The 20,962-nt window shown below is 31.5% G+C and overlaps 2 protein-coding genes across 3 annotated transcripts in view; both read left to right on the top strand.

Moving 5' to 3' along the window:
- Positions 1 to 8: 8 nt before the first annotated feature.
- Positions 9 to 12,323, top strand: Fs(1)n (female sterile (1) Nasrat). The gene is given in 17 exon segments (XM_071778635.1): positions 9 to 174; positions 176 to 407; positions 825 to 1,341; positions 1,860 to 2,158; positions 2,228 to 2,532; positions 2,911 to 3,603; positions 3,931 to 4,182; positions 4,254 to 4,575; positions 4,907 to 5,743; positions 6,115 to 6,633; positions 7,798 to 8,009; positions 8,280 to 8,418; positions 9,191 to 9,468; positions 9,628 to 9,996; positions 10,189 to 10,533; positions 10,742 to 10,895; positions 11,002 to 12,323. Coding segments are annotated over 17 exon segments (5,790 nt in total). The 5' UTR covers positions 9 to 69; the 3' UTR covers positions 11,214 to 12,323.
- A 1,137-nt stretch (positions 12,324 to 13,460) lies between these two features.
- The window catches only part of Daam (disheveled-associated activator of morphogenesis-like protein), a 28,844-nt gene continuing 21,342 nt past the window's right edge, over positions 13,461 to 20,962 (top strand). The window contains exons 1-2 of one of the 2 annotated variants that reach the window (XM_071777742.1): positions 13,461 to 13,687; positions 13,780 to 13,944. The gene's annotated coding sequence lies outside the window, so the exon portion shown is untranslated. Of the gene's footprint in view, positions 13,945 to 20,962 lie in introns of both variants that reach the window. The other variant, XM_071777743.1, reaches the window with a different exon arrangement.

Below are 20,962 nucleotides of genomic sequence, written 5' to 3'. Positions count from 1 at the left end.
CACGAAATTTCAGTCTTCAGCCGTTAATTTGGAGAAATTTATAAGTTAGATGTTGGCACACATCAATCAATGGCCCAATGTCAGCCCAATGAAAATCAAAATATTGTGAGTCGTACAATGTACAAATATTTACGCGACACTGGTCATGAGAATTTCACGCGTCACGAGAATTTCAGTTCAGTCTCAGTCTGTGTTCAGAATGTTACCGAGTAAAGATCTTGCTATATGTTTCCTTATTTTATGGATTTTCGTAAATAACGCAAAATGCCAGGATTTAAAAGAAATGTCTAAAACATTGGACGAAATGCTCGTCAATGGCAGATCATTTCGAAGACCCCGAGACTACGAAGATACATCAGTAATTTGGCAAAAGAATGAATTCGGTGCTGAAGCTGGAAATCGAGAAGGTAAGTTATTATATTTTCAAATAAATAAATTAAATTAAACTTAAAAAAAATTTAATATTGATGAATGCAAAAGTTAAGCACAATTCCTTTCTAATTTTTCTAAATCTTGTATAATAAAAGAGAAAAATTCGATTTGAACATAATTAAATCAGAATTGATCAAAATGTAATCAATACAGTTACTTTACTAATTAACTTTAATTAACTTTATCATAGCGGAAAAATTCTAAATTTATTTTGTATGCGTTTTTATGTTTTTGTGCGTATAACTCTCGTAATATATAAAACACTTTAGTACAAAGGAAAAATCACGTGTCCTTTTTCGTTATTCGAGTAAATCTTCAAGTTTTTCATATTGGCTATTTCTGAATAATGTGAAATAATTTAGAATAATCTGAGAGAGTCTTTCTATTTTCAGAAGTTGTTGTGACAAATATTTCATTGCATACACTTGGTGATATAACTGAAAAGATTGACATATCAATAAACAATTGGCAATTTTTGCAAACAGAAACAAGTTATTTTATTAATGCCGAAAATTCGACATTGCTTTTCTACAAGATTAATTTAGACGATTTGTCAATCGAACGTATTATAAGTATATCGACTGAGGGACGCATATTACTGTTTAAAGTTCTCCATTTCAATGTCGAAGCAACGTTTAATGAAAATCACGCAAGCAATTTAATGGCAATTCTACTTGTTGAATCCCAGTACGGTTATTTTCTATATTGGTATAAAATTTTTGGCAATACATATATGTTGTATTCAACATTGCCCGTACGGAAGCAAATTCAAGACATGGAATTCGTGCGAGAAGAAAATCAATATGAATTATTGCTACTCGACAATGATGATGCATATTTCAAAGGACAATCACTGATCGATGTTTATGGTTTCGATATTGATTATAATAATCATCGTATCGATATATGGTAATTCCTTTTACTCAATGCATGTTGCTTGCTTCACTCTTTGTAAAATATCATATTATATACATAAAATGCACTTTATAATTTTTAATCAAATTTTGCAAGGTTTTTATACAAGATTTATTAACGAGCTCTTTCATAAAAAAGAAAGACATTAAGGGACAAAGAAAATTTACAATAGCAAGCACTAATTATATTATATATTAAATTATTAAATAACATTTATTGTCACGCGTTAATACCTTTTTAACTTTTATGCTTGCAATTTTGATATCCCAAGTTTTCCAAAAAACCTTAGAAAAAGGTTCTAGTATTTCTGGTTCTTTTTTCCAAAAGAATCAAAAATCCCTTTTTTAATTACAATTTTATAATGCTGATATTTCAGACATATCTAACATACGTTATAAAGTCAGAGTAGAGGGAGGGAGAGAGAGAGAGAGAGAGAGAGAGAGAGAGAGAGAGAGAGAGAGAGAGAGAGAGAGAGAGAATAATATAAATGTGTAAATACAATATTTGTACAGGTTTTGTCGGCGATTATTTCTTCCAAAAGTATTCAATGTTCAAGTTTGCCCAGTTTATGGACGCATCATATTGGCTTTTCAAGGAATCGATAACGTTGTTCTATATGAGTCGAAAAATGAAGATAAATTGTGCCAGTTTGAAAAATTAGAAGTTATCAAATCCAACAAACTCGCAAATTTTGCCTGCTTTGAAAGCGGTTATATTGAATACTTAGCAATTGGTGGAGAAGAACTGCGTTTATTTCACTTTTTTGAGAACAATTTTCAAGATAACGTTGAGACAAATCTGCATTTCGATAGTAAGACGATAAGACGATAATTTCTGGCACAAACATAAAACAAACAGAGATAAACAATTTATTTTACAGAAACAACCGAAATTTTATGGATAGTCACGATACCATTAAATACATATAGGGATGAATCTTTGTTACTAGTTCAATTTAAAAATTTAACCGTAACCGCTTTGGCTTGGCACGGATCAAAGTTTAAGGTCGTGCCTTTATCTAATCAGATTTTAAATAACTTTGATCTGTCAAAAATTATCGTTATTCCAAAAGTCGGATTCGTGCATACAAACACGCTTGTACGTATAGACGTGACCTTAAAAGGATCAGCGCATCCTATTCATCATGAGACGGAAAGCGTGTTAAAAACACGAGTTTTGTTGGAAGTACGTTTGCACATTTTACTCACTTCTTGTGTATAACATTGCAAATGATAATACATTATCCAATAAGATTTTAATGTATGTTTAAATGTATGAAGTAAAACATTTCGTATATATTTTGTATATTGTTTCGTTTATACATGTTTATATACATATAAACAAACAATATATATATATATATATATATGTATATATATATATATATATATATATATATATATTATAATTATTATTATTATTAATATATTATTATATGTAATGCATCGAAATAAATATACAAGATATAGGTATAGTAAAAAGTATAATATAAAATATAGTTTATGCATGTCTGAAACTATTTTTATAAAATTTTACATTACAAAATAAGGTATAAATTTTCAGGAAGTTTTTCGAAAACAGGAAGCCATCTTTGATGAGACTGAAGCACGGTTTAATCAAAGTTACTTTGAGAATCCTATAACAACAGGATTTTGGAATCTTTCGAAAGTAAATGTATCGAACGCTACAATCAAAACACATGTAAATTATGGCGCTGTCAAAGTCGGCTCGATCAATTTAGAAATGAAAGATATATCGATAAACGTGACATCAAATTTAAAGAAATTAGAAGAATTAGAAACGGAGCTCGATCAAATTTTACCAAACTTGAAGAACGTGACTAATGCGACAAGAATTACCTTACCGTCAGATATCGAATTAACTGGAGATTTTCTGGTGAATGGTACTCTATATATGAAAAATATAGCTGCCGCTTTTATTAATAATGCATCAACTTCAATCATAGCGAACGGTATTACAAATCACGTCATTATCAACGGCCAGAAATCTTTTCCTTCAATCGACACCAATAATTTAACAATTCTCTCTTTAAATGGCATACCATTGGAAAAAATTGCGTTCGACTTTTTAATTAAAAATTACAGCGATGTAAACTTTTCAAAGTTAAAGCAATTAAAGATTGACGGACACTTGAATTTTTCCAAAATAAATAGTATTAAGTGGAAAGAGCTGATGCAAAGTATAGTTTGGAAAAATGACTCGACAATTATTTCTGGAGAGACAATTGTGGAAGGGGTAAGGCAATATAATCACAGAGAATTATAGTACAGAACACCCAATAAATCTTAATAACAAAACAAATTTTCTCTTATAAGAAAATAGAAAGTAATATTATATTCATGGTTACGCAAAGTTTTTGAAAATGGTCTTGTGCGCGAAATTAGGATGCCTCTAATGCAATAATAAAAAAGAGTTTGTATTTTCTACTTCTTTTTCCTTTTACGGAAAATCGCCAGTTATATCATTTTTATTTGACGTTTTACTTTTATTTGACGTCTGTACTAAAAACTCATTATCTGCATAATGTTTTCTCGTTGATAAAAAATAATATTTTTTCAACAGCTTGTCGCTGAAGAAGCTAATGTTAAAAATCTTAATGGTTTGCAATATCCAGAGAATTATGTTCTATTAAATGAGCAATTTTCTATCAACATCACGGGTAAAAAGTACTTTGGCAATCTGTCTACGGCACATTTGCTGGACATCGAGGCAATAAACAAAATAGATATTGACGATTTTATTATTCTCAGCAGACATGAAGCTATTAATAAAGAAATTACTTTTGAAAATCTGGAAATTGATGGAATCTTTCAGGTAAGATTTTTAAACACATATAAATATACATATTACAATTGGGTAAGCGTAAAAGATTGTTACAATTTTAGATCGATGGAAATATAACGGGTATTAACATGAGCAACGTAGAGAACCTGCTTAACGAAACCGATAGTCTTGTATCAGATGTTATTTTTGAAAATCTGACCGTTGTGGGAAATATTGTACTCAAAGATTCAATTAGTGCTAAAGTATGGTCGAATCTCGACGATTTCTTATTAAAAACTGAAAAGGATGCAGTAATTATTGGAAATAAAATATTCTGGAATGACGTCAACATAAAGTCTCACCCAATAATTAAATCTAGACGAATTAATGATCACTTTTTCTCGGAATTCGTAACAACATTAAGCACCAATCAACAGTTTCCTCGTAAGTATAATAATCAAAACTTATTAAAGCTTCTAAACATTATTCAATTGTAAATTGTCAAAATTAAATATCAAATGCTTTATCTATAATATATAATGAAGCTATCTATTATGAAAGACAAACTAAAGAATCGATTTTTTTAAAACACTTTGTTTTCTCTTTGTATGTAATATCAAAATAGAATTAAAAAGTAAAAGAAATATTATAATGTAATTGACAGCATATCTGAATCTTTTTGAAAATAGTTTTGAAAAATAATTATACGTAATATAATTATGAAATTGTCCTATTTTGCGTTATAAAAATTTTATTTCAACGATACCAATTTCAGATTTGACAAAGATATCAGCAAATGTCATGTTTGGTAATGTAACTCTTGGCACTATGAAAAAGTTGGAGGATTATGTAACACACGAACAGGCTATCGCTTCTGGTTGCTTAAACAAAATACTATTGTTTATTAAATCATCTGTTATCGACAATTTGTCTTTTGATACCATAAAGCAGACTATTTCGCAAACTACTTTCTTCGACAAAATAAATAAAACTTTTCAACAAGTGTATTTCGAGAATTTGACAATCTCGACATTACTGACTGATGAGGTCTTGCCGAACACAATCAATGGAATCAACTACACTGATTTGGCTAAACGCGTGTTAACACTCTCTACGCGGCAGAATTTGACAGGCGCTTTAAAAGTTGACAATTTGGAAACTGACATTTTAGATGCAGAAATTATCAACGGAATACCATTAAATACATGGAATCTATTATTCACGCACGCGAAATCACTTTACGATGACGTTTTCGACGGAAAGTCATCAATAACATCTCTACGAGTGACAGGGATAATAACGGCGTCTACGATTAATAACAATGACATTATTGACATTTACGAGGAAGATAATATGGCGACTGTTACTTTCAATAAGAACGTATCGATCAAAAATTTGAGAATACGTGGCTTCATAAACAATTTGAACTTGTCTGAATTTATCGCTGATACAGTACAGAAAGCCGATAGGAATATTACATTTATAGATCGCAAAATATTCAAAAATATCACATGCGAATTTTTAGAAGCGCAATTTATAAATGGACATTTTGTGAACGATAGCTTGGATCTAAATGAAAAACAGACACTAAGAGGACCAATTGTTATAAATGGTATGTTGCCTATATGTATATGTATGTATGTATAACAAAGTTGTGAAATTCTTTTATGTATTTCCTCAATTCATCTTTTTACCTTTATATTAATGACACTTGGAAATAAAATACAGTTATATTTTTCACGCGTGTGTGTGTGTGTGTGTGTGTGTGTTCTTTATATTATTGCTATCGTGATTTATTACATCATTAAAATGGTTAAATCTAATTGTAAGTTTATTATAGACCAGGCTGATTATAATTATCTATATTTTCTAATATTTTACCTATAATATTGTTTACTTATATGTTTCTCTTTCTAATATTTTTATATTTATTTTTTTATTTTTATTGTTAGTAATAGAAATTAATTTTTGTCTTTTTTTTAGGTTCGGTCACGGTTTTCAAAAATTTCAATACAACTGGCAAGATTGGAAATTCTGTATTCTTAAACGATTTCACGGATAGATTTAAGACACTTGAGGATAGCTCTTATGTTCTTCGCGGTAATTTTTACTTTACTGAAACTGCCTCCGTAATAAAACTGAACGTAAGTGGATCAATTCAAGGATCAATGTTGAACAGTTTCCTCGAGACAACAATCTTTAAGAATGACGCAAATATTACAATATTTGGATTGAAATTATTTAAAAATTCAGTTAAATTTAATGGTGCATTTAACATCGATGGCAGCTTGAACGATTTAGATTTACATAGATTTCACGAAAATGTTGTTTGTATCGATAAACCTTTTTCAATTGATACCAAAGTCATGTTCCGAGAAGATGTTCATCTACAAAAAAGTCTCATAGTAAAGACAAAATTACAAGCAATCACCATTATGGGAGTTGATATAAAAGATTTGCAGGAGAATGTTATCGACCTTAATAAGCCCAAATATTTTCCAGGTAATTATTTTTTATTCTTTACGGATAATGGAAGAAATGTATATTATGTATATAGGGGAACCCGGGGCATAAAGCTAATGTTTAAACAAGTTTAAAACATATTAAAAATAAATAAATAAACTTGATGTTGCACTAAAATATTCTTTGAAATATCCACTATAAGAAAAACACAAGTTTTACCGCGAAAGAATAATTTAAAGAGACGAAATTATTGTTTTATTGAAAGCGTGAGTTTTATTATGCATTTTATGCGAGGCATAATAGGATATCTCACAAAACTTATTTATTAATGTTCAAAACTTCTTAAAAATAAATTATTAGAACACGCAATTGTTTATTAATAACACTTTTCTTATTACAGTATATGTATACATTTTTCTTATTAAAATATAAATAAAAATCAAAATTTGATATAATAATCTTTGGCATCAATATTGCGCAACATAACAGGTATTTACTGACAGCGTATGGAAAAAAATAAAACAATTTAAAAACACGAGGCATTATGCCCCGTTATAGCCCGACATGTATAAGTTTACTTTGGGTAATATAAATCATCACGGATAATCGATATTTACACAACTAGTTTACTAAATTAACAAGAAAAGACTGAAGTTTAGTAACGTAAATGTACTTGTAGTAATGTAGTAATAAAACGTAGAATTTTATTATTGTTTACTTATGCAAATGTACATCAAAGAAACTGCAACTTACATTGTCAGTCGCGGAGAGCACAGCGAACGCATTAAACAATTTGCATCTTTTAGCTAAAATTCACATGAAAACTGATAACATCACGCGGTTAGAAACGTCTAAGAATAATAATTTCCAAACATTTCATTACATGGCAGCATCTCTGTAAAAAGGTATCGACCATATTCCGCATTATGCCCTAGGTTCCCCTAAAACCGGTTCTACATTGGTCGTATCGTAGCGCATAAATCGTAAGAAATTGACCAATCACAGTTGATTATTCTCTTCAAATTCGACTGTAATTGGTAAATTTCTTATGAATTATGCTACGATACGACCAATGTAGAACCGAGGTAAGATAGATAATAACGGGGCTTCTTAAGAGTTCATAAGTAGTACACATAGAATATTGACTATTTTTATAACAATTATACAATTTTGTCGCGTAATAAAGAATATTTTTTATTTCAGCACGATGGACATTCGACAATGTGACTTTTCAGACAAGCATAAAAATTATGCAGGTCAATGATTTACAAATGGATCTGTTGATTTTGTTAAATACGCAACAGTTTATCATGGCTGATAAACTTAATTGTACTAATATTATTGTTCGAAACATTCAGATATCAGGACGCATTAACACCTACTATATAGAAGATATCTATGCAGACACTTTTATGGTATAATAAAAGTAGAATTAAAATAAAACTTTTATTGTTTAGAGGATGCGTTTTTAGCTAATAAATAATGTTGATGATGGTGAAGATATTCCGATATATGTATTATAAAGTAACATAGATTATTTAGCTGTACTTCAGTCTTTTTTTCTTCAACATTTAATGTATATATTACAATTTTCTGTTCTATTCTATTTATTCAAACGCATAATTCATGTCAAAATTAATACTGCACAATTAAAGTTTTAAAATTAATAGTATTTAATTTTATAGGTATATGGTAATCAGAATATTACGGGATGCATAAAAATACGAGGAAATGTTTATGCATATCATGACTTTAACGCTCATCTGATCAATAATTTTAACCCTACGAAAATTATTTCTTTAACTGCAAACGATACTCTAACGGGTAAGAAGCTAATGAAAGTATATACATTACCGCTTAAAAGTATTTACCACCTTAAAAAAATTTGATTAGAAATAAGTTTATTCATTTTAATGAAAATGTCAATAATTTGCTACATGTCTTTATTACATAGGTAGTTACATGCTATTTAAACAATGTTAAACAATGAAAAAAAATATATAGTCGGGATGTAAGTCAGCCTGACTGGCAGTAATTTATTTATAAACGACGTTTCGACCCTTACTTTAGTCAGCCTTCGTCTTTCAAGCGGGATTGTCATGTTCTTCCAACGAATTTTACCCGCATGACTCAATTTTAACGTAATTTGACGCACAATGATTTATCTTTGTTAATTATCTAAACTTGAAAAGGACCCAAAGTAAGGGTCGAAACGTCGTTTATAAATAAATTACTGCCAGTCAGGCTGACTTACATCCCGACTATATATTTTTTCTACACTGGTGAATTAATAATTACTATTGAAAAATGAAAAAAAAATTAGAATTTTTCTATTTTTTCTGGGATAGCGAATACTTTTCGGGCGATAGTGTAAATGAGACAGGATGAGTTTTAAACAATATATTATAAAATTTTCACGTACCATCTAAGCGTTTAGTATATGTATACAATACATTGCATCTTTCTTAATTCTATAATGCATATCGCCCGCGCGATTTTTCGCTCAAAACGAGAATACGCTATTATCCCTCATTTAAATAAGCACTCTAACAATGACAATTAATTTAAATAATATACTTGCATAATTTTTGTTTAGGAAACTTTATGTTCAAAACTCCAGTTGTTCTCAATAAAAGTCTTAGAATTTTGGGTCTTCTGAACAAAATAAGTCCAATTAATTGGCAAGGAGTAGCAATAAAGACAACAAATGAAGCAAAACAGATTATAACTGGAAAGTGGAGAGTGTATGGAAATGTCTACTTTGAAGCACACGTCGATGGAAATGAGTTTTTGAATAAAGTTAATGTCACCGACATATTATTGACTTCAGCAAGAGAACATCCTGAAATAGATCACGTTATCGAGGAAGCATACGTAAGAAAATTGTAGTACTAGTGTAGTAGTTAATAAAATAAATATATATTGATTTTCTTGCAATTATAATAACACTTTCTTTACTTGTAAGTATGCTTTGTATAAAAAAATCACTGCTCTCGCTTGCTTATGTTACAAATATAACTTTATTCTTTGCAGGAGGATTTAAATAACGTGTGTGCATTGCACTTAGATATGCTCAAATGCAATGCTGTAAACCAGATATATAAATTCCATGCGTTTGATTATCTAAAAATCCAAGAATTCGAAGGAGATATTCATGATATCCGTAATGTCGAAGTAAATGATGTGGATTATATATTAGTAAATTATAACATTTGCCATACAACACTTCTATCGTATACTCAAACTGATTTTCAAGTGATCGATAAAGTGTCCAATTTTGGATTAATTGATCAATGGATGTTTTTTAAATCGAATCACGTTTTATATTTGCTTACCATCGCAAAACGCTCCTGCGGTAGAAGCCTTAACAATATATGGAAATTGGAAAATAATAGATTAATGGTATGTTGATTGCAATGCATAGGCACACACGTAAACGGAAAGTGATGCACGTTAAAATTTATATATTTATAAGTAAAAAATTCAAAGTTTTGTTTTTTTCAATTAAACAAACATAAGAAACATTTATAACGTAAGTTTTCGCTTAAAACAAGTTCGGCTAATTTTGTTTTATTATTATCTTTTCTCTTACAGCATGTGTTAGAACTTGGTAATGCCACAGACATGAATTTGTATCAAGATGAATTTGTAGCAATAATTCGAGAAAATTTTGAAGCAAAATCTGAAAATGTTACACAGCCGGATGTATTAAAAGCTCTCATCTCGTCGAAGAATGAGGAATTAAATTTTGTTTCAAATAGCAATCTTATTGTGCTAGCCAACCAATCCTTAACTTATGAACTGCAAGAAAGATCTTTAAACGGCACTCGTATAAAAAATTGTCTCGGTTGTGGCAGCTTATTGACTTTCAAAGTAGGTATTTATGGAAAAGAAGAGTACATCCACTACAATGAAGAAATCAGCCAAGATTATATATATGTGAGTTGAAAAGAATTTTCATTTATGTCTTATTACTTATTATTACGTAGCTAGTTTTATAACTCGACAATTGCTATTTATTACAAAAGAATAACGTTACATAGAAATACGTATTTCCTTTCCACGAAACATAAACTTGTGCTATTCTGTGCGTAGTGTGTTGTGATATAATCATGTCATAATATGTTGATCATTTTATTTTACCTAGCTATGCAAAAATGATATTTCACAAACAAGGATCTTGCAGACTATAAAAGCACGTCGACCAAAATCACTTTTAATTCTAAATTTTGGTGGATCTGTCGAAACATTGCTTGTTTTCGTAGAAAATAATGATATTATTCAGGTTTACGAATATACAGGTAAATTTATATTACAGAATTAACAGAAAGTAAAAGAGATTAAAGAGAAAAGATATTTATTGTAATTATAAATTAATATGTTACATTTTGCAAAATTATTTTTTAGGTATCGAGGGTTTTGTGCATCGAAATATGATACAAATAAAAATTGATAAGTTATACAACTTTAAAGTAAGGAAATACAACAATTTAGAAAAAAGACACTGTTTGGCTGTAGTTCACAAAAATCGATTAACAATTTTAGAGGCAAAAATGTATGGCGAAAAATTAGATTTGAGAACATTAGCTAAGGATTCTTGTTATACGAATACGTGCTAAATATATTAAAAATATAAGTATATATATATATATATATATATATATATATATAAAATTCGATTGTATAACATATAAAAAATTTCTATTGTTAAGAATTGATAAAAATTGGCACATAGCATAGAGAAATGTAGTTTAATACATTAAACCAGATTAAAGGGCATCCCTAGTGTGACAGGGCCTAAAATGAATGATTTTTAAAAGGAAAACGACATAGCCACGTGATGAACAACTTTTCTCACATATTTTACCATATTTCAAGAGTGCATCCAAATTTTTTCAAAATTTTATATTTGTTATTAAGCCCGTGCCAGCCATTTTTTTGGAGCGCCGCGAAAAAAACGGTGACCACGCGTGCAGCCGTTGTAGTTATCTGAAACAAAAAGCAAAAGGATTCTTAATATTATACTTAAGTGTGGCTATCGTCTGAACTAGAGAATCATGAAAAAATATTCAAAATTTAAAAAATTATAGCGATTATAATTATTTTCGTCTTTTTTAGCAGACGTTTTTTAGCTATAATTTTTTAAATTTTCAATATTTTTTCATGATTCTAGTTCAGACGATAGCCACACTCAAGTAGATTAAGAATCCTTTTGCTTTTTTGTTTCAGATAACTACAACGGCTGCACGCGTGGTCACTGTTTTTTCGCGGCGCTCCAAAAAAATGGCTGGCACGGGCTTTAATAACAGATATAAAATTTTGAAAAAATTTGTATGCACTCTTGAAATATAGTAAAATATGTGGGAAAAGTTGTTCATCACGTGGCTTTGTCGTTTTCTTTTTAAAAATCATTCATTTTTAGGCCCTGTCACACTAGGGAAGCCTCTTAAATTGTTATGTTGATTAATGTATGAATTTTGGGTGTATATACATATATTTCTTCATATAAGTATGAAGAATTGTTGCATATTTGAATCGTTATATATTATTCTAAATTATTATAAATGTTTATACTTATATGAAAAGACCATTGTGCTAAACACACATTCCTACTGCTTACAATAAATAATTATATTATACTTGTTAAAAAATTTTTTAATTTATTATGTAATTTGATTTGAATTATTAAAATAATAATTTCATTAAAAGCTGTATTATATTGTACATAAAGAGCGAACTTCTTTATGTTAATAATAAAAACATTAATTAAGTCTGGCGCCTAGTGTCATCAATTTCCCATTACGTGCAACGTATTGATTTTTTGGTGCTTGCTAATCAGTTTTAATTAATATATGTTATCCTGCATACATTCCATTTTATAAATCCCAATAATGTCTAGTTTCATCTATTTTCAATAAATAAACTAGAAATGATATAAATATTCCAAATGCTTGTTAGTAGTAAAATTGTATACTTTTCTTTTCTTAATGCCTAATGACAATCAAACATATTGTATATCGCAATAGCAAATTCAAACAATGTGGAATTATTTATTATATCATAAAGAATAATCAAAAGACATTATATTTAATAACACGATTGTTCTCATTACACGGCATAATTTATACTTAACAATTTATATACGATAAGATAAAAATTGTTTTATAAGTAATAGACTTTTTGCAAGAAACATTCTTAGCCCACAAATTGATTTCAATTTGATTACAAATTTGTTGACAAATAAAAGCTATACATATAATAATAGGTCCATAAATTAATCTACTGCATAATGCGCGGGTATACATATACCTGTATATACCTATATTTAATTTAAAGATATTCGGTAAAGAAAACTTTTTTATACACCATTTATGTAAGGAATGTGACTCGCGACCTGCTGACCTAGAGACACTACGACTTGCTCCAAGTATAATGTAGGCTTAGGTTAATGTGCTTCCTTTCGGATTCAAAATGGTGCCAATGATATACGTTATAGGTATCGCATACACTGATATTCGCACAAAATTAATAACGTTAACAAAAAAGAAGGAGTATTCTAAAATTTACATTAAAAAATATCTAATATATATACATATACTAATCTCTGCATCTTAATATATGTATTTCGTCTGTTCGATTCGAGAAATCAAATCAGCAAGCTGCGAGCTACGAGCTGCGAGCTATACTAGAGTCCCTGAAATACAGAGACAGACATCAGATATCAGACATCAGACTCTGTATTCTAGGGACTCTACGAGCTACGAGCTACGAGCACACGAGAGAGATTCCGGCGCGGCGCGCGCCGTCGCGCGTCGCCTTGACGATGATGACGACGTCGACGTCGACGTCGACGTCGTTTTGACGTCGGCGCAGTGCGTCGTCGCGTAACCAGAGCCGCTGCGTCGCGTCGGGTCGACGATCTATCCGATGGCAAGCCAGTGTTCCGACTTTTCTCGGCTTTTGCATCGCGTGTGCCGCTTCCGTCCCGACGCCGACGCCGTCGCCGCCGCCGTCGTCGTCGTCGTCGTCGTCGTCGTCGCGTCATCATTCTCACGATTCCATCCGATCGTTAATATCAGTATTGCCTGATCGCGTAAGTCTTGCGTACAGCAGCAGAGTTCGTGTCGTGTCAAATTTATACGTTAACCAAACGTTGCTCCAAAACGCACCGTTCGGACCCTTCAGCTCGCTGACGACGCGCGACGTCGTCGGGCGACACCCAGAGATGCCCAATGTTGATCTTATGAACGCCATGGCATAAGAAGCCACAGGGACATGTGCCTTTTCGCTTCCTATTGATCGGCGCGTTCCAACCGGCGCGACCATATTTCGCGGGCTGCAAAAGATCTGGTAAGGGCTCTACGATTCTTATTCTTTCTCGGTTCTTTCCGAAACAGTCGTTTATTTCGCCGACAGGTATTGCCTACTGTGTGGAATTTAATATTTTATAAAAATAAATTAATGGCGACCTCTAAAGTGTACTATGAGAACAAAATCTCTCTTTTATATTTACACACACACACACACACACGCGCGCGCGCGCGCGTGCACGCATATATTTACATTACAATTATCTTTACTTTAGTAAAGTGCTTAATAAGGTATATGTTTTATTCAGCGAGGAAATATTGATGATAATTAATGTTGTTCATTTAAAAATATGCATAAAATGCAATATATATTGGTATCATAATAGAAGTACTTACTCTAATTTTAATTATTAGTAGAAGCTCTTATTATAATGTCTTATTTTTCATACTGCAATAATGATGCTTGCTATTATTACGACAATAAAATTTTATTTTAAAAGTATATAAATATATATTATTTAGACACTAACTTAATGTGCAAGTAATGTTATAATCTAGAAAATTACCAGGTATCTTAGCGAGTATTGATGCGCAGTATCAACATAGTAGGTATATGCCGGTAGCCACGCTGCATATGCATCTGCAAAAGAGATAAGGCCAGCAGGAGAGAAATACGCGCTCTTCCGTTTATTATAATTTTTACCGTCGTATTTCTACGAGATCACGCTCACACAGTTAAACACAAATATCAAATGCGGCAGTATTACGCATTTAACAATACTGTTGTGAGATATTCAACACATGCATATTACTTTTCACAAAAATAACGTAACATGTGAAACAATAAGCGCGGGCCTCTATTACTTTCCTCGTGGACAGCTGCTGTTTCCAGAAATGATAACCTGAATACAAGGAGAAAATCATGTAGTAGTCTATGTACATGATACAGCTGCTACTATCATAGTTTGTAGTCATAACGAATTTAACGAATAGTCATTGTACGATATGTATTCGCAATCAAGAGCTTTATAACCCGTTGATTTACAAAAAAAATATACGTTACTATGTCAGCATACGAAATATTTAGAAACGATCTTTATCCAGTGGTTCCTCTAGCGGTTCCTGTCTGTCTAGTCTCTTCTCGCTTTTACGCGAACTATTTTCGGCATCGCGTATACCGATGCAGCGATACATCGCAAGGCTAAACTCACATTTTATCACGTTGCCTTACTCGATATAGATCTTATTCTTTTTTGTCATCGTATAAATGTATTTTGTCGCGAATATCTCTTTCAGAAACACATTCACACACAAAAGAGAGACAGTGAGAGAGAGGGAGTTTACAAACAGCTAATATTATTTCATTATGTACATTATATACCTACGCACCTATATAATGTACATACAATAAATCCCAATTTTCTAGAAAACTGTATCCGGACAGCTAAAAGGAATATTCACCGACTGCTAGAACTATTTATTGTTTGCAGAGAAGATGAAAAAGAATAGCATAGAGATTATAAGGAATAGATTGTCAGAAGTAAAAATTATCTATTTTTAACGTAACTATAATATTTCCTTACAGATTATTATCATCATTACACATTAACAAAGACAATTATATATAATTATTAAAAATTCAACTATTTATTCCATCTTAGCCTAGATAAATTAAAATCGCTTAAATATATCTTGATGACTGCGATAAGAATCCGAACTTTTTCTTAAACGATCCGCTAGCAGGAACAAGAATGAGTCAATAGCCATTGGGGCGATAAAGCACTGCCTTCTAATCAATGTCCGTTAATGAAATGGCACGATAAAATCGATAGCTCTGCATCTACATTCACATCAACGAGAGCAAAGAGAGCCATGTGGGTTATCGACCACAGCTGTCAGCTCCCTGTACCCATACAGTGTATACACCCTTAAAGCTCCCCTCACACGAGATCTCGCCGGTTGAGAACAATTGGTACAGCCACTGACAATCCCCATGAAGCATTTCTCTAGTGTGAATAATTGTATAATTTTTTCGCAAATTCTCGACGTGATTTATTGAATACATATACACGTAGTGCCAGATAAATGATATTAATTATTTAAAAATGGGCTGATGCAGAGATTAAGATTTACTGACAAGATATAAAATATATGGCAACAATAATGCTTTGATGCAATAGTACACTGAGAAAAAAGATATTTAGATTCAAAAAAATATTTATTTAGATTGTGGCCAAAAGATTATTTACTTAATATAATACACATATTTATTTAGAATTAAATATTTTATAGTTATACATTGTAATTTTTTTAATGATAAAATGTAATAAAAACTGTAAATATAATTGTTTAAAAAATTATAAGATATTACGATGATTATTATAGGTATTATACCAAATATATAGAAAAACAATGGACGCACTTTTAGCATAGATCACAGTAATATTAATACATACATAGAAGTTGACTTTAGTATTCTATTGAAAGGTTAAGGTCGACGTTATTTAGGTTCGTGATTCATTCATAGTAGTATCGATTGCAGCCTATTCGCGTGACTGAAGTCTCTTATATGATTTCCTTACATAAACCCTGTGTGTACGAACCCTAAGGACAAATCTTAACACAATGCTTCAAGTGTTTCATTTATAAATGAGTCAGAGAAGAGTGGTGTCTATCAAAAGATTTGTACACTCATGGCATGTGCGTTAGAAACTTATAGGTCGTGGACGACATAAAAACGGCATATTAACGTAATTCCTTTAAAAAAAGAATGATATACATTTTAAAATAAATCGAGCATGTATTTTTAACCTTTTCTCGGTCATAATTATTACGAACACAATGAGACAAAAGAAACTACCAAAGTGATCATGTATGACAGATTCGTGCATATTGGTTGATATATGGCTAAAACCATGTTTCAACGCATTATTACAGAAATGTCCAACTCTTATAAAAGCTTTTGTTTAGACTTTAAAACAAAACTTTTATTCAAGAGTTAATCATAAAGATATTTAAAGTATGATTTTAAATAATTACAAAGTTATGTAATTAAGTGTTACTGACAGAAAGTTAATTCTAAATAGCCGAAAAGATTTATATAAACAAAAGTACGGACAATTTAAGACACATAACAATATGCATGTAGTTACATAATTAAATACTAGTAATAATTAATTTTTACCATTGTTTAATATTGTCATTATTATCATCATTGCATAAGCATAACGATATGAGATATGAGATGCGAATGTCATCTTTATACGAATCATAAATTACAACTGCAGACACAGTACAGTAACTCGGAAATTGGTAGCAATTGACAACAATTAAGGCCAAAAGTCGGAACTGTCGTGATTTTATATCGTGTCAGTAATATACACAATGACAAACAATGTTATCAAACTTTGAGTTTAAAATAATGTGCAATATGATTGATGCGGTTTTGGAAACAACATGCATTTCTCGTAACAATATACGCCTATCAAACAACGCAAGTATACACAAACTCTGTAATAAAATAAAATAAAAAATATATATATGTATGTATTTTGTTGCAAGGTAGTAAGACGAATAATGTCAGTGGTAGGGTCCTTGGACAGATGTTTAGTCCACGGTGCAAGGGTCCAGTCCCCCTATGGAGAGTTATGCCGAGAACTACCCTCCACTGATGATTACGGCATATGAGTGCTGCATCGGCAGTACCCACGACAATAGTCCCACTATTGCTACCTCTAGCCCTTCTGAGCTTAAAAGACACGTGACATGTGCTCGCTTAGGAACAAACGCGCACACGCGCGCGCGCACACACACACACACACACACACACACACACACACACACACACGCGCGCGCGCGCGCGCGCGCGCTTAATGCACGTGCCATGTTCTGAGCAAAATTTGTCAGACTCCCTTGGCCTGTCTCAGTGTTCGGTTTATTACATGGACGCCTCAAGTGAATGAAAATTCATAGAAAAAAAATGAATACTTCACCAGTTCCAAAGCTGTGTTAAAATTCGTATATGTGATTTTATTCATAAAACATAATCTTGTGTCACCAGAAGTAATTCCACGTAATAAGTAAAATTAGTAATGAGTGTTATTAAAATAATAAATGTTATGTTTGTGACATGCAGATTCGGACTCACATATTCAAGTTACCGGAAATTGTTGAATTAAACACAATTTACTGCTTACGGACGGTGCGTGTTAATTCAGTTGTAAAACAAATTGTGAGTTTATTTTTGTGCAATGTTTGCATCCGTATAAAAATATACAAAGTACAACGAGATGGATACTCAAAGGTATAATTTGTTATTAAAGATATAGTAGTGCTATAATTATCTGATTTTTTAAGAAGTTTATATATGAAGGTTTAAATATAAATATTCTGATAAGGTCAAAAATGTTAATAGACTGATAAAGAGCGCTTATGAAAAAATATGTATTGCTTAAAATTTTATGTTCAACAATATATTTCAAAAAGAATCCTATCAGTTTCGAACAGTTGTGATATGTCTCTTGTGAGAAATGCTCAACCTTTGAAGCTTGGACATTTCAAAAAAGCAGACAATGCATAAATTTAATGATGCAATGTGGGTGCAACGCAATGCTAAGAGAGATTCTTTACATTGAGATATGAATAAAATGTCGAGAGAAAGAGAGAGAGAGAGAGAGAGAGAGAGAAAATATATAGTAGACAGAATACTACCATAGAGACCGCAGAAGTGCAACATTTAATGCATATGTGCGAACAGTTTAAGTGTCATTTTCTAATGTAAACGAATATACTTATTATCGTTATGTAATGGGCAATTGTGAAGCGGAAGTAGCCAATGGTTTCATTGTCGACGCGTGAACTCTGCGATACAGACATTGGATTTATTTTATTACTGGATATATTTATAACTGCCATATTATATCATATTGTTATTTATTAATATTATACTATTCCACTGTACATCAATGTATCACTACAAAATCAAAGAAATAAGAAGTAAATTTTTATCTCTAAATTTTATACTTTATTTACTATATTTTAATTGATACTTATTATTATTAAAAAATCTCAAATGCTATTAATTAGTAACCTACACACTATACGTGTAACAACTAATTAATTTAAGTTTATTAAGGGGCAAGACCACCTTGGGCGCCTGAAAATAATAGGTATCTTTTGCAATTTTTGGGTAAAAAATTATAAAAGAAATCAAAAATTTGTTTTAAGAAACTTATTCTAAATGTTTTGAAGAGTACACAAAAATTTAAAAAAAAAATTTTTTCATGCATCAAAATGGCGGCGCTGGAGTCTCACGTTCGGTGTTTTTTAGGCGAGAGTCCAATCGACGTGCAAAATTCCTCCTAAACGGTTTGACCTGGAACAAAATAACAATAATTTTTGTTTTCTACATAAGATTTACTGGGAAAGTACATAGGATTATTTAAAAATATTGATTTTAGTGGAAATGGTGCACATCTGAAAAAAAGTTCCGATTTTAACCGTGAAAATTTTGTTGAAAAATTATCTGTAGAATAAAAAGTTGATAACTTAGCGCAAAATCCGTATGTACTTCCCTAGATAATTATAAAAAAAAGATTCTCTGAAAGTTTCAAGCAAATCGGATGAAAATTGTAGAAGTAACGTTGCACGCCGATTGGACTCTCGCCTATAAAAAACACCGAACGTGAGACGGCTCCATTTTGCGTCGCCATTTTGATGGAAAAATTTTTTTTTTAATTTTTTTGCACTCTTCAAAACATGTAGATCAAGTTGTAATTTCTTTTGATACTAATGTTCTGCATTATATAATTGGCGATTATATAACTACCATATTTTCTAATCGCAAAACACATACGTTCTTCCACGTCTGTAGGCTTTCCGCGTCAGGGAATATTTATTGCGGCGGAAACTTATTTCCGTAATATATACATATAATTATCAGCGCATCGTAATGCTCTAACGATGATGCTGACACGCACGTGCCGCGCGATACAGGATTTACCATTAATAAAAGCCCTTTCGTCTACTCCAGATACAATGTAACGCTCGAAAAGTGCTCATGTAATACTATAAAAAATAGAAAATGTTAGATGATACATCGCAAAACAATTAAAATAAAATAGGTGTATTGTTTTTTAACAATCAACAGATTTGAAAAGAAAAATCGATTGCATTACAATAATTATTTATAATTGCAGTGCATAGGTATGCAGACTTGATTTTCTCAATGCTTTTCTTTTTCTTCTTTCAATGCAAACTCAGAATGTAAATTTAAACAACGTAACCGGGTTTCTTGTGATTCTCTCTCCTTTTTCATCGCAATTTTAACCGACCTCGATCTTAGAAAATCTGTCGAATAACGGAGTAAGTCGCGAGCACATAAACGAATGACAGAAAATGAACGAAATAGTCACGATTTATGCAACAGATATCAAATGTTTGAATACATGCCAACAGTTTTGGGTCGTACTGTCAGAGCGAATGTAAAATTTACGCGAAAAGCGTAAATAAAACAAAATCATTTGATTTTGCTTTATAATTGATAGCAGTATACATGGCAAAATCCAAATTATATACATATACCATAGGTATATATATGTATAGATGTAGCACAAATGGGTTTTTTTCGGACTGAAGTTAACCTAGTCTATAAGTGCAATAATTAGATACGGTGATGCGAATGATTTAGTCGCGTATTTGATTCAAAAGAAGAATCCGCAAAATCTTTAGGTGTGGCACGATTGCATTCATGCATGTTTCTCATCTGCTGAATCCATATATTAGGTCAGTAGGACCGACATTTTTACGGATCGTCACGTCGTTTCGCCAACCCAAATTTGTCTGGCGTTTTTGTTGCATTCCGTTTGCGATTTGATTGTGGAAACTTGATGCATGTAAGCATGCTGCTACTTGCGATAACTCGTAGTCTTTTTTTTAAACCGCATCACCCGGTGGGAAGCGACGATAGGTCGCAATGGCGAATTAGAAAGGATGTTGATAAGCGAGTGGCCGCGAATTTGACGCGGTCATGCGAGTTGCGGTGTTATCCTTATTGACGA

Source organism: Temnothorax longispinosus, chromosome 5, assembly GCF_030848805.1.
Source record: "Temnothorax longispinosus isolate EJ_2023e chromosome 5, Tlon_JGU_v1, whole genome shotgun sequence".
Lineage (NCBI taxonomy): Eukaryota > Metazoa > Arthropoda > Insecta > Hymenoptera > Formicidae > Temnothorax > Temnothorax longispinosus.
Note: the sequence above shows the minus strand (reverse complement) of the source record. Positions and strands in the feature narration are given on the sequence as shown.